Raw genomic sequence first — 12380 nt, forward strand, 5'->3', positions numbered from 1 at the left:
GTTTGGCATTAATTGATTATTTTTGCCAGCTTATTTTACTATTCAGCTTTTTTTGCTACTATTCATAGGTCTCATTGCACTTTTAGGTATTATTCATGGACTTCACTGTACTATTTCAACTAACTTGTATCCTTATTTACAGTACTTTCAGCAAAAAAATTTCAGTTTCGGCTAAATAAGTTGTTCCCAAATGGATAATGAATACTCATCTCTGTGTCTTTTTCTTTTTTTTCCCCATTTCTTGTCATTCTATTTGTAACTTTTATAAAAATATATTTTCTTGTCTCTAAAATTTTCATGAAGTTTATTTTTTGTCCCTAAAAATTTTAAAAATTATTTTTTCAACCCTAAAGTTTAAAAAACCTTTACACTTTTTGTCCTACATTAAATAAAAATAAAAATAAAAAAGAAGAAGAAGAAGAACACACATATGAACAAGTGGCATAAAATTATTGGTAACATATACGAAGATCTTTTTAAAATTTAGAGCTGATAAAGATTTTTTTTTTTTTTTTCTATAGTTCACGGATGAAAAAAATTATCATATTAATGTTGTAAAGACAAAAAGTGTAATGTTTTCAAATATTTTTAGACAAAAAAATTTTAAATTTAAGTACAAAAAAAAAATATGCAGGAATGAATACAATAATTTAGCCAAAATTTTTAATCATAGATAGGTTAGACAAAGGAAAAGTTTGACTCCAAACATGTTTTAAACAATTTTTTTCAAACCCACTACGTGGCAATTAAAAAGACCATTTATGTGTATTTTTAATCACATGATTTTGCCAATGAGTTATGTGACTTTTTTTTTTTTTTTTATAGAATACTAAGTATTTTTGACACACACATGGAGAGAGAGGAGAAGCTTTTTTTTTTTTTTTTTTTGAGCGAGAAAGGAGAAGGTCTTAAAGAAACTGATAGTAATGTATATCCAAAAGAGTCTGAATTATGTGACTTGTTTAAATTATATATATATATATATATATATATATATATATATATATATATATAGTCTTATAAATCATCTTGTAATGAATTAGAAAAGATAGCTCCAAAAATATTTGGGGCCAAATTTTGTTGTGTTAGACAATATCCCCTTACACCCTAAGGATTATATGTTTGATTACTATTTTTTTTTTCTTCCATGAAAAGGAAAATAATTTTATTCTTTATAATTAATTGTAAAATTTAACGCATATTTAGTTGATACTTATTCGTTTTTCTTTTTCTTTTTTTTGAGTTGATACTTTTTATTCCTAACCTCTTGGTTAGATTTTATTTTTTTTATTTATTTTTAATAGTCTAGGTTAGAAGTTAGAAGTCTGATGTCCATGCAAAAAAAAAAAAAAATTACCACCAAAAGGGCAATATCGTAAAGAGATATCATTCTGAAGGAAAGCAAGTAGAGGGCGGTGGATATAATAATAAATAAATCTGAAAACCAGAAACGGCAGAACCTCGAGGAAGGAGGCAAATGGTATTTCACCATTTCTACAGCAAAAGCAACAAAAAAGCAAAAAAAGAAAAGAAAAAGACTATCTCTCTCTGATTCTCTTTCTTTTCTGTCTCTCTCTCTTCCTTTACCCAGTAAGCCATTTCTCTCTCTTTCTCTCTCTCTCTCTCACAACACAACAATAACATACTGACTCTCTCACTCTACCCTATAACTAGACATATATAGTGTTTGTGGCCATGGCAGCACAACCTCAAAATCAAGTGTTGTTGTTGTTGTTAATGAGCACAATAATAAGCATGGTGGTGGTGGTGGTGGTGGAAGGAGCATCGTGGTGCGTGGCAAGGAGTGATGCAAGCAACCAGGCATTGCAAACAGCCTTAGACTATGCATGTGGGTCTGGTGCTGATTGCACTCCTCTTCAGTCTAACGGCCTTTGTTTCCTTCCTAACACCATCCAAGCACACGCCTCTTATGCTTTCAACAGCTACTTCCAACGAAAGGCCATGGCTCCTGGTTCTTGTGACTTTTCTGCCACTGCCACCATTGCTCAAACCGATCCCAGTAAGTATAATATATGCATGTCCTTTGTCCTTTCTCTCTCTCTCTTTCAAGTTGGATGTTTTATATTTATAATGTGTGTTGTCTTTTTCTTTTTTTAATTTTTATGTGTTGTTGATGTAGGTTATGGATCTTGTGTGTACCCATCTTCAGTAAGGTATGTGCCTTTTTTTTTCCCTTGATTTATTGGTAATAAGAAACTATTGTTCTTTACATACAGGCATAATAGATTTTTTTTTTTTTTTTTTTTTTTTTGGGGAGGCGGGGGGGGGGGGGGGGGTGGGGGGGGGACAGAACATTTTGTAGCACAACATTAATTAGTAGGTATGTTACTTTTTTCCCTTATGTTGGGGGTTTTAAACTTTTAATAATAATAATATATTGAGATTTTATTTGGTGCAAATCGTTTCTTCGGCTTCACGTAAAATGGTTGAGGGATACACTTTCCCTAACAAATATAAGAAGGATTGATTATTGAGAGATACACTTTCCCTAAATAAAAATTAACATACTTCCTTTAATTTCGCTTTACAAATAGTTTAGCATACATTTATTTACATATATAGAATATAATAGAAGAGAGAAGCGGCCTGCGTGGGTGGGTCTAATTAATTCAAATCAAAAGTAACGCAGATGACTCAAAAAGCAGCACTCTCTTTTAATTTAATTTACTTTTAAGTCTTGTACTTCCCATCTTCTTTGTTAAGGAAAATTTTTAGGTATTTTCGAAATACGAATAAATTGTGTTCCTTTCTTTTATATTCATGGTATACCCTATTATGAATTTAATAAGTAGACCCTATCATGAATGTGAGAGAATGAAACACTATTTTCTGTGCTCCGAGAATACCTATAAATTACTTGTTTCGATATTATTTGTAATTATGATAATACTGATCGCCAGTAGTTTTAAACTATATATATATATATATATATATATATATATATAGTTAGAGTTGATGCCTTTCCATTTCCAACAACGCCCTCCATCTTCAATCAATTCAATTACACTCCAACTTTTACTGCACTCTTTTTCCTTTTTCACCGCACCGGCCCTCTCTCCCAAAATTGTTCATCCTCCTATCCCAAATTCAACTACTCTTTCTAATATTAATAAATATAATTTCTATCTTATCATTTTATTTTATTTAATTTTTTTTTTTTTTTTTTGACAATGCCTTATCTGATATTTCTTCTTTTTTTTTTTAATTTAAATTTTCTAAACATGACATTTTGGGACGCTATTAGTATTATTTTACATTACATGCCAAATTGTGATTATTTTCATATTGCCTCACTACTTTTTCTTTAATATTCACATACCCTCCTACCAGAGTTGTGTAAAGCTATAGCACCCAAAAGTGTGTGATCTAATTTTTTTTTTTTTTTTTTTTTTTTAGGGAATAGCAATGTCAATGATACTCAAGTGTCCTGTGATATTAATGATGCAATAAACTAATTTGACAGTTTTTTCTTTTTTTCTTTTTTTTTAGTAAATATTTCAATTTTTCTTTAAAAGTTTCATATTATGGATAGTAAATATATACCCTAAGGGCATACATTAGCTGGACCCATTATATTATCATGCATCCACATTTTCAAATATGAAACTTGAAACAACCTTCAATTGAATTGAGCAAAGCCTAGTTTTTAACGAATTCTGTCAGGGGATGTGACCTAAGTACACAATGTCACAGGCCCTTTTTATTGTATACTAGCTAGTCTACTCCCATAGTTTTTTCATGAATACATATTATTGTCTTCCTTTTTGCCTTTTTTTTTTTTAATTTCATCGATCATAAATTGTTATGTATTTATTTAATTATTTTTAATAAAATGATAAAAATTTAAATTGAAAAAAAAAATTAAACACATAACATATCATAATTGGTGGAATATAAAATAAAATACAAAAAGTGAGACAAAGAATTAATAATAAATAAATTAAAAATATAATATTTAAATGAAATAGACTTTAGAAAAGAGAATTTGATGTGAGTGAAAAGGAAAAATTGTTAGCTAAAATGAAAAAGTATGTTCTATTCTAAAATAGAGAGAAAATTTTAGCTAATGTGATGCCAATGCTAGGATTCTAGTATTTTATTTTTATTATTTAGTTTATTAAGCATATTTTTAATTTTAAAAGCTTAAATTTCTCTCTCTCTCTCTCTCTCTCTCTCTCTCTCTCTCTCTCTCTCTTTGGATTGAATTTTATTTTTGTTCAATTTATTTTATTTTTTTTAGTTTAATAAGCTAATAAAAATAAATTCTCACAAACGGAATACAAATATCTCTTGAGTAATCATGATTTTTTTTATCCAAAAGAAAGTTCCATATAAAGAGTGTTTTTGGGTAGTATACTTGTATTATTGTAGGCAGCGGACCTAAAAAGGAATTTGTGTAGCCCATCCCCTTGTATTATTTCCTATTCCTATAAACCCAGTGAAATATGAAAAGAAAGAAAAAAAAATCGTAGTGGGATATAAAATCAATTATCTGTAAAACATAAAGAGGAATGTTATTTCCACACCTCAGAGGTTTGATAGAAACAAATAAAGGTGTGGAAATAAGAGCCCTTATTAGGATAGGAAAATTATTAGGTACTTCCGGAGTACTATAAATGTGTACTCCCTCCTCTCACATGAATGATGGGTCCTACCATGAATTTAATTAGTAGGACCCACCATTCATGTGAGAAGAGGGAGTACGCATTTATGGTACTCCAGGAGTACACAATAATTTCCCATTAGAATATAGTTATAGTAGTAGTAGTAGACCATAGATCTTAGGGTTTAAAAATATTGTTAGCAAAAAAAAGTAGTATGGTACATGGAGCCTTGACATGCTTGAAATGTGTTCAGATATCAACATTATTATTCTCTCTGACAATAACACATGTGTGATGAAATCAAATTTAACAACAAATACTTTATGGAATCTCACTAGTTTAAAGAAGTTAGGGATCATTTGGTAATGTTGTTTGTATTTTTTGAAAATATGTGTGGATAAAAAGTGTGTAAAAATACGTATAATATTATATAAATCTCAATCCAAGACTTTATGTAGTTCTATTTGTATACCGCTTTTATAGGTTTTATAAAAGATGCTTACATTACTTTACATTACCTCTGTGTTTTCCACCTAGGAAATATATAAATTAAAAAATAAAAAAAATAAAAAATTGTTATGGAGACAAGGTTTGGTTGGTGTGTGTGCATTGTACAAGTCGCATAACTATTAAATGTTTCTGAAATACAGTGAATAATACTTTCTCCTCTTACATTTATGATGAGGTTCACTGATTAAATTTATGATAGAGTACTATAAATGTGAGAAAAAAAGGTACAATTTCACTATACTCCGAAAGTGCCTTTATACTACTTTACTTTACTGGGGGACAAAGATAAATGGGCTTTTTCCCCAATCACAATTTTAAAATACACAATCTGTTGCTAGTTTAGTTGCTACCAAATCTTTTGACCAAACCATCATGATTTGATTTGATTTTGGGTGAATTCCGTTTTACTTTAGACATGATGAGGTAGCTCGTAGTTTTCAATCAATATCAGGCTCTCAGATGTAGTAGTTGGTTTAGAAGTTCGATATATATATATATATATATATATAAATACTAACGAGTGCCCTTAGGGTACTGGTTAAGAATCCAGTTAAAGAAAGTTTTTATGGGAAAAAAAAAAAAAAACAATTAATGTTTTGACAGTTTTTTTCATTTCCCATAAAAGTGATATCAAAACTTTCTTTAACTGGATTCTTAACAAGTGCCCTAAGGGCACTCGTTAGCATAACCCATATATATATATATGAAACAATATAATATAGTTCCATTTTATTTTTTATTTTTTTTTAAAACAGTTCCATTTTATTTTATATTTATAGGAGTTCTAATTACTAATTAGCAATGCATTGCTATAGTATAGTGTCGTCATGTTCATCCACTCAACTCAATGACACATTCTTTATTCACCAATATTGGACCCAAACATCTTTGTTCATTTTTGTGTTACCAGAGCAGCAATGAGAGGTATAAGTGTGGTACCTACCAAGTGTGTCATTGAGACTGGTGGCTATATGATCTGTTAAAGTCCTAAGATGGCTTTCAGGTTGGTGAGAATAGATACTCTCAAAAAGTCCAGATGCCCCTTATTAAAGTGGCCCAACTAACAATTCTTCGTGCACCTTTCAGATTATAAATGCCCCAAGTGGCATTTACTTGAACTAATCTACAGGAAAAGAGTTTTTAAATATATATATAATTATTAAGTTAGTTTAATTAGTACATAATTAATGCTTTCATTCAGTCACACAATCACTTCGTTTTCATGACATAATTGCATTGTAGATTAAAAAATAATTATTGTTGATCTTTGTAATAAGAAAATGAGAGGGAAAAATAATTCCATTTTAATGATGAGAATGAGAGAGAGAACCTGTGGCATACAAAAATAGGTAACTTTGAAGATGCTGTTTAGTGGTGATCAGTGTCACTCCAAAGGATCTACTTTTTTTTTTTTTTTTTTTTAAATGAGAATATTTCATCTGCTCCTAAAATCTAGTAGCCAATGCTATACATATCTTTCACTTCAATGGGCAAGCCATCTATGTGCCATTTCTTGTGTTGAAAAAGGAGAGAGACGCAATAACGAAACTGTTAAGAGTTGTGTCTCCCATTGTCAAACTTAAATTTAATTGAATTGATAATAACAAGTTAAACTTGATCTGAATTGTATATATATTTTTATGAAGATCTTTTTTTTCTTTTTTCTTTTTTAAGAAGTGCACACACACATATATGGGGGAAGGGGGATGAGATCTGAAGATCTGAATTGTATATAGTAATCAATTTTAATTATTACTTTATTATTTGTCTCCAAATTATCACTGTTGTTTACATATGATTAAAAAGGAATATCATATTACACTAGATTTTGCAAGAAAATTTTACCATTGAAGCTGTTTAATCCAGGTTAGGGAAAAATTTACCTCTAATCCAATCAATAATTGTCACTAATTACTAGAATTATTCAAACTTGCAGCACGGCCGGAGGGACTATTACACCAACAACACAAACTTCAAATAACCCAACTACTCCAACGACGACGACTACAACACCTGCCAACGGTGGTTCTGGTGGACTAACTCCGGGATTGACCCCGCCGTTCCCTGACAATTCTAAAGCATCTTTGGAGTACATGATCTCATCAATCTTAGTGCCTCTCTCCATTCTACTTGTTCTTACCCTTACCTTTCAACCAATGTAGGTGTTCTTAGAAACATTAGAATTGGCAGTGGAGAAGAGGCTTACACAGTTTTGTTAGAAGTTGAGCCTTCTTTGCCTACCACCATTGAGAATTATAAAATACAATTTGATCTTTTGAACGTTTTTATCTACTCATTCAAATTGTTGTTCACTGGCTGGTTAAGAGAAGCTTATTTGGCTTGGCGAGTTGGAGCTAAGCTAGGGTTTTAGGTAGGCTTTATTATGGCCCAAAGTTTGTAGGTCTTACAAATTCAATTCAATAGTTCAATTTAATTAGTCTCTTGTTGAAGATTGAGATTGTTTAGAGTATGATGTAGCCCTTCTACCAAGCATTTTCCTTTAATATCTTTACATAGACAATTTTTTTCTTCAACAGCATATTTAAGTGGGATACTACTCATTTCATGTTAATTTCATCATATAAAAGCATTTACATCGGTCTATGTAATATAGAATAAGCCCCACATTTTATCCAACCAACCCCCAGAACTTCCCACATCAGTTTATGTATAATTGCATAAATTCATCCATAGTTACAGTAATTAAGTAAATTTATACTAACACTATTCATTTTGCATTTAATTTTTTATTCTTTTTTTACTTATTTCGAGAACAAAGGAAGAGAGTAGATGGTGGTTATTGGGTGTGAAGAGGGAAACAATTTTTAAAAATCAAGAAAAAATTAATATTTTAATAAAATAGAGTTTAGAATAGATAATTTGATGCAAGTATTTTTGAAAAGTGATTTTGTAAAATAAAAATAATAATAAAAAAAAGTAGGTTTTTATGTTAAAATGAATATGAATTTTTCCATAACTTGACGTGAATGCTCTAATGATAGAATATTCCATTTTTGTTGTAGTTTTCCTAACACATTAACAATATTAGATGGCCAAAGACCAAAAAAATATATTATATTGTGTGTTTTATGAGTAAACAACATTAATAGTACCTCTTTGAAATGGTGGATCATGTTAAAGAAAAAAAAAAAAAAAAGCCTAATAAAACTATCGTGACATTTTCAATATGCAATCCAATGGGTTATATTTTCAAACTTTCGCATAGATTTTTCTGTTTGGAATGGTGGATCATGTTAAAAGAAAAGAAAAAAATAATAATAATAAAACTATCTAGACATTTTCAATATGTAATCCAACGGTTATTGTTTGTTTGTTTAGACCCCTGGAAATATACGTAAATTGTTTAACATAATTAATTAACCAATTTGTTACTTAGGTTTATTATGCAGATCTAGGTTAAACAATAATAAATCATATCATGCAGAGCAGAAAAGTAAAGAAGACAAATGATATGATGACCCAGGAAAACCAATGAAACCGTCCAGGTTTAAGGTAAAAAACCTGAGGAGGATTTAACTTAAAATATTCTTAAGGCAACAAATTCACTATGATAGAATGAAAGTTTTACAATAGATTTTTCCCTAAATCTAAATCTACCTCTTGCAGTACTTACTCACATGAGCACACACAACTCCGAATCCACAAACTACTCTATCTGAATTTGTCACACAAACACCCACGTTTGTGACTCTGAGATCCCATTCAAAACTATAAATCATCAGCTATGTATGATCCTGTAGCAGCAATTTTAGATCTACCAGTTCTAATAATGTGTAGATGGAATTCTGGTAGTGACTTTGAAAGGAGAAGGCATAGTATCTTTTAGATCTCGCAAGAGCGCCTCGAAAGTCATAACAAACGTGTCTTAGGGTTTCCTTTAAAAACTAGGAGAATTTGATCTGAAACCCTAATCACTTGATGTGCTTAATGGACTGTTGGGCCGAAATTAAAATCTACAGAAACACATCGGTCGAGCCTTCTTCTCAATCGGTCGAACCTGGCATATTTCGAATTCTTGAACTTGCAGCTTCTTTATTCTTGTATTCTGACTTGCAGCACTTTGAGCATTGTCTAATATACCATATAGAATCTAAGATCTATATTTAGACACGTTTATGTTCACGGTTTGCCAATTGTTCTAAATTTTTAGAACCTAACAATCACCCCCTTTGGCAATCCGTGATAAAACTCACATACATAATGCAATGCTTAAATACAAGAACCATATTACAATAAAATGCCCAATTATATCACAAATTCCAATCTAATACTTCTAACCCAAAAGTTGCAAGAAGAGGTAGAAGGTCTTGATCGAAATATACCTGTCTTTCCTAAAACACTCAAAAGAGCACATCACCGCAAGTGTAGAAATAAAGATAGACAAAAAAAAAATAACTAATATGCAATAATAGCAAACATGCAAACTAACTCTCCCCCTAAGTTAGATACATAAAATAACTTTTATTTTCTCCCCCTTTCAAAAACAATTTCATCTCCCCCTAAATAAAAAAGTTAAAAACATTTTTCAAATTTCATCTATTTCTCTCCCTTTTTGCCACATATTGACAAAGACAACCCAATCAAGAGTAAATACACAACAAAGGTCAAGAGAAAGTAGAGAATCTGGAAAACACAAAAGATATCAGCTCTATAAAAAATAGAGGCAACTCCCCCTATAAACAGCATAGGTTTTAAAAATAGCTTTCCCCCTCTATAAAAATTAGGAAAAACAAAACAAGTTTTGGGGAAAAATAGTGTTAGGGAAAATTTAGGAGGTGGTGTGGACACAAGGGGGGAGTCGTCACCTAATTTTTGCAATGGTCTAGGAATCATATATATAGCGTCCTCTCAAGGAAGGACCTTTGATCTTACTACCAAAGTATGGGTTCGGAGTTTAGGTACGCTCTTAGGAAGGTGTTAGGCACCCAAGATTGCCTAACCCTAAGGTTGGTCTCCCATCATCGTGTCTTATGTCTTAACCCTATTAAAAACTAATTCAATACTTGTATTCTAAACTCACACACACACTAATCATGCATCTAACACACAACATGGCATCTTTATCCCTAAACAATCATACTTATCTATTCATAAAGCAAAAGAGAGCCAAACACACATAAGAAACCCTAGCATTCATCTAACATAGCAAAACCCTATCATACATCTAAACAAGGCAGCAGCCCTAAACATGACAGCAACAATATCATCAAGCTAGCAACACATATTATGAACGAGGCATTAACTTCATACACATATTATCAAAGGGGGTTTTAAACAAATAACATGCATGTTCATGTGAATACATGACTAACCTTACTTACCTTTCAACAACTTAGCACCTATGGCATTATGCATGAGCATGTGAATGCATGTTCATGGCATCAAATATAAAACCCTAATCTAAGCATGTTGAAAGACAAACAAGCATGTAAGGCAGAGGCACAAATACGTATAATCATATGAAAAGGCTTTTAAAAAGGAACAAAACATGTGAAACAAACCAAACAAACAACTTAAGGAATTTAGATTAGGATTTCTGGACAAGTGCCTGCATACGCAGGACTTAAACCTGCGTACGCATGCTCATAACATGCATGCATGGGACTTGTTCAAGAACCCTAGTCCAGAAACCCGAAACAAAAAATAGAGCACAAACAAAAACCCTAATTCTAACTATCTAGCATGCTCAGAACACAATAGAACTATAAAACAAACTTAAGCAAACATATAAAACCAAAACTACACAAAGAAATAGGATTAAAACTAAAAAGAAAGACAGAAAAGGAAAAAGGAAAGCAAGAAAGAATACCTTAAAGCAAAAGCTCATAGGCTTGATTTTTTACCGTTCCCCTCAGTCAAATATAACACAATTCAATAAAACAGTGATTAGAAACTTTAAACTCAAAGGATTGGGGCCAGAAAATGTCTCAATCAAATAAAAATGACTTAAAGGTGTTTTATGAAAAACTCCCTTTTGATTCACTATTTTCTAGTGAATCTTAGATTTTTCCAGTGAGATTTCTATAGGTTTTGAAAATGTACCATGTAAAGCTTTTTATAATGGAAAAAATGGGATTTGGAACGGCTCCCAGACAATGTGGGATTCATTCCAAACCTCAGCCATTATTGCAGAAAACTTATCTTTTCCATGTTTCTGAAACCCTAGCTACGTACACAGGATTGTGCCTGCATGCACACGCTTTGGCCCATGTACGCAGGCCTCTGCCCTCATACATGGGCCGAGGGCCACTTTGCTCTTTTATTTCCAAAAATAGATTTTTGTGCATTTAAAAAGTGATATTTTTTCATTTTAACACTCCTCAAATCAATTTGATATCTAATTGGGCTCTAAACTGGTCTTATGGCCTGTTTGGAAGTTTAGAGAGAGAGGAGAGTAGGGGGAGTAAAGGGGAGGAGAGTAGTGGGGAGGGGAGTAGAGGGGAATAATTATCATCTACCTTATTTGAATGTTTTTAAAATTAGTAAGGGAGAAGGGAGTAATTAGCTCTTTCTCTTATTTTAATGTTTTAAAAATTAGGATGGAAAGGAGAAGAAATGATTTAAATAGACAAATTTACCCCTATTTGAAAATGGACTTGCAACATTGGTCTATGATTAATTTGTTAGATTAAATAATTATGACTATAGTATGCAATATTTTTTTGATAATTTTTTTTTATGTGAATTAAATAATCAACATTGGTCTATGATTAAATATTTTTTTTGCTTTTTTATTAGATAATTTTTTCTGCTTTTTTAAAAATTTGAAAAATTGGAATCCAAATATTCAATATATTCTCTGAGTGACAAAATTATATAAAACTTTAAATCAACATTTTTCAACATCTGGATTTTTTTTTTTTTTTTTTTGGGTTAATTAACATCTGGATTCACTTTGCATAAATTATTCCATTTGCAACAGTAAAATGCTTAATTTAATTCCCAATTTCCGATGACTCTTCAATACTTATTTTGCTATGTGTTGACTCTTCTTGCTTACGTGGCAGCTACTGATAGGACAGTTTTATAATTTACCAAACTATCGTGTGTGTTAACCAATGAACTCAAATAAACTTTTCTCTCGTAAGCGTTTGGTTTTCGAGAAAGTGCAGGTCGAGAAAATTTTTTTCAAACATTATTTTCTCAAGAAAAAAAAAAAGACAAATTTTCCCCTTTAATCAACATTCTCATTCCATCAAATCTTCGTGACGGAGCTCGGTGCCA

At 31.1% G+C, this 12380-nt stretch overlaps 1 protein-coding gene across 1 annotated transcript; it reads left to right on the forward strand.

The window, feature by feature from the left end:
- Positions 1-1521: 1521 nt before the first annotated feature.
- LOC126688412 (PLASMODESMATA CALLOSE-BINDING PROTEIN 3) lies at positions 1522-7591 on the forward strand. Its single transcript, XM_050383091.1, has 3 exons — positions 1522-2020; positions 2141-2174; positions 7072-7591. Exons 1-3 carry the CDS (start codon positions 1696-1698, stop codon positions 7295-7297), a joined length of 585 nt encoding a protein of 194 aa, XP_050239048.1. The 5' UTR covers positions 1522-1695; the 3' UTR covers positions 7298-7591.
- Positions 7592-12380: the final 4789 nt, after the last annotated feature.

The sequence above is a fragment of the Quercus robur genome, chromosome 6, assembly GCF_932294415.1.
Source record: "Quercus robur chromosome 6, dhQueRobu3.1, whole genome shotgun sequence".
Classification (NCBI taxonomy): domain Eukaryota; kingdom Viridiplantae; phylum Streptophyta; class Magnoliopsida; order Fagales; family Fagaceae; genus Quercus; species Quercus robur.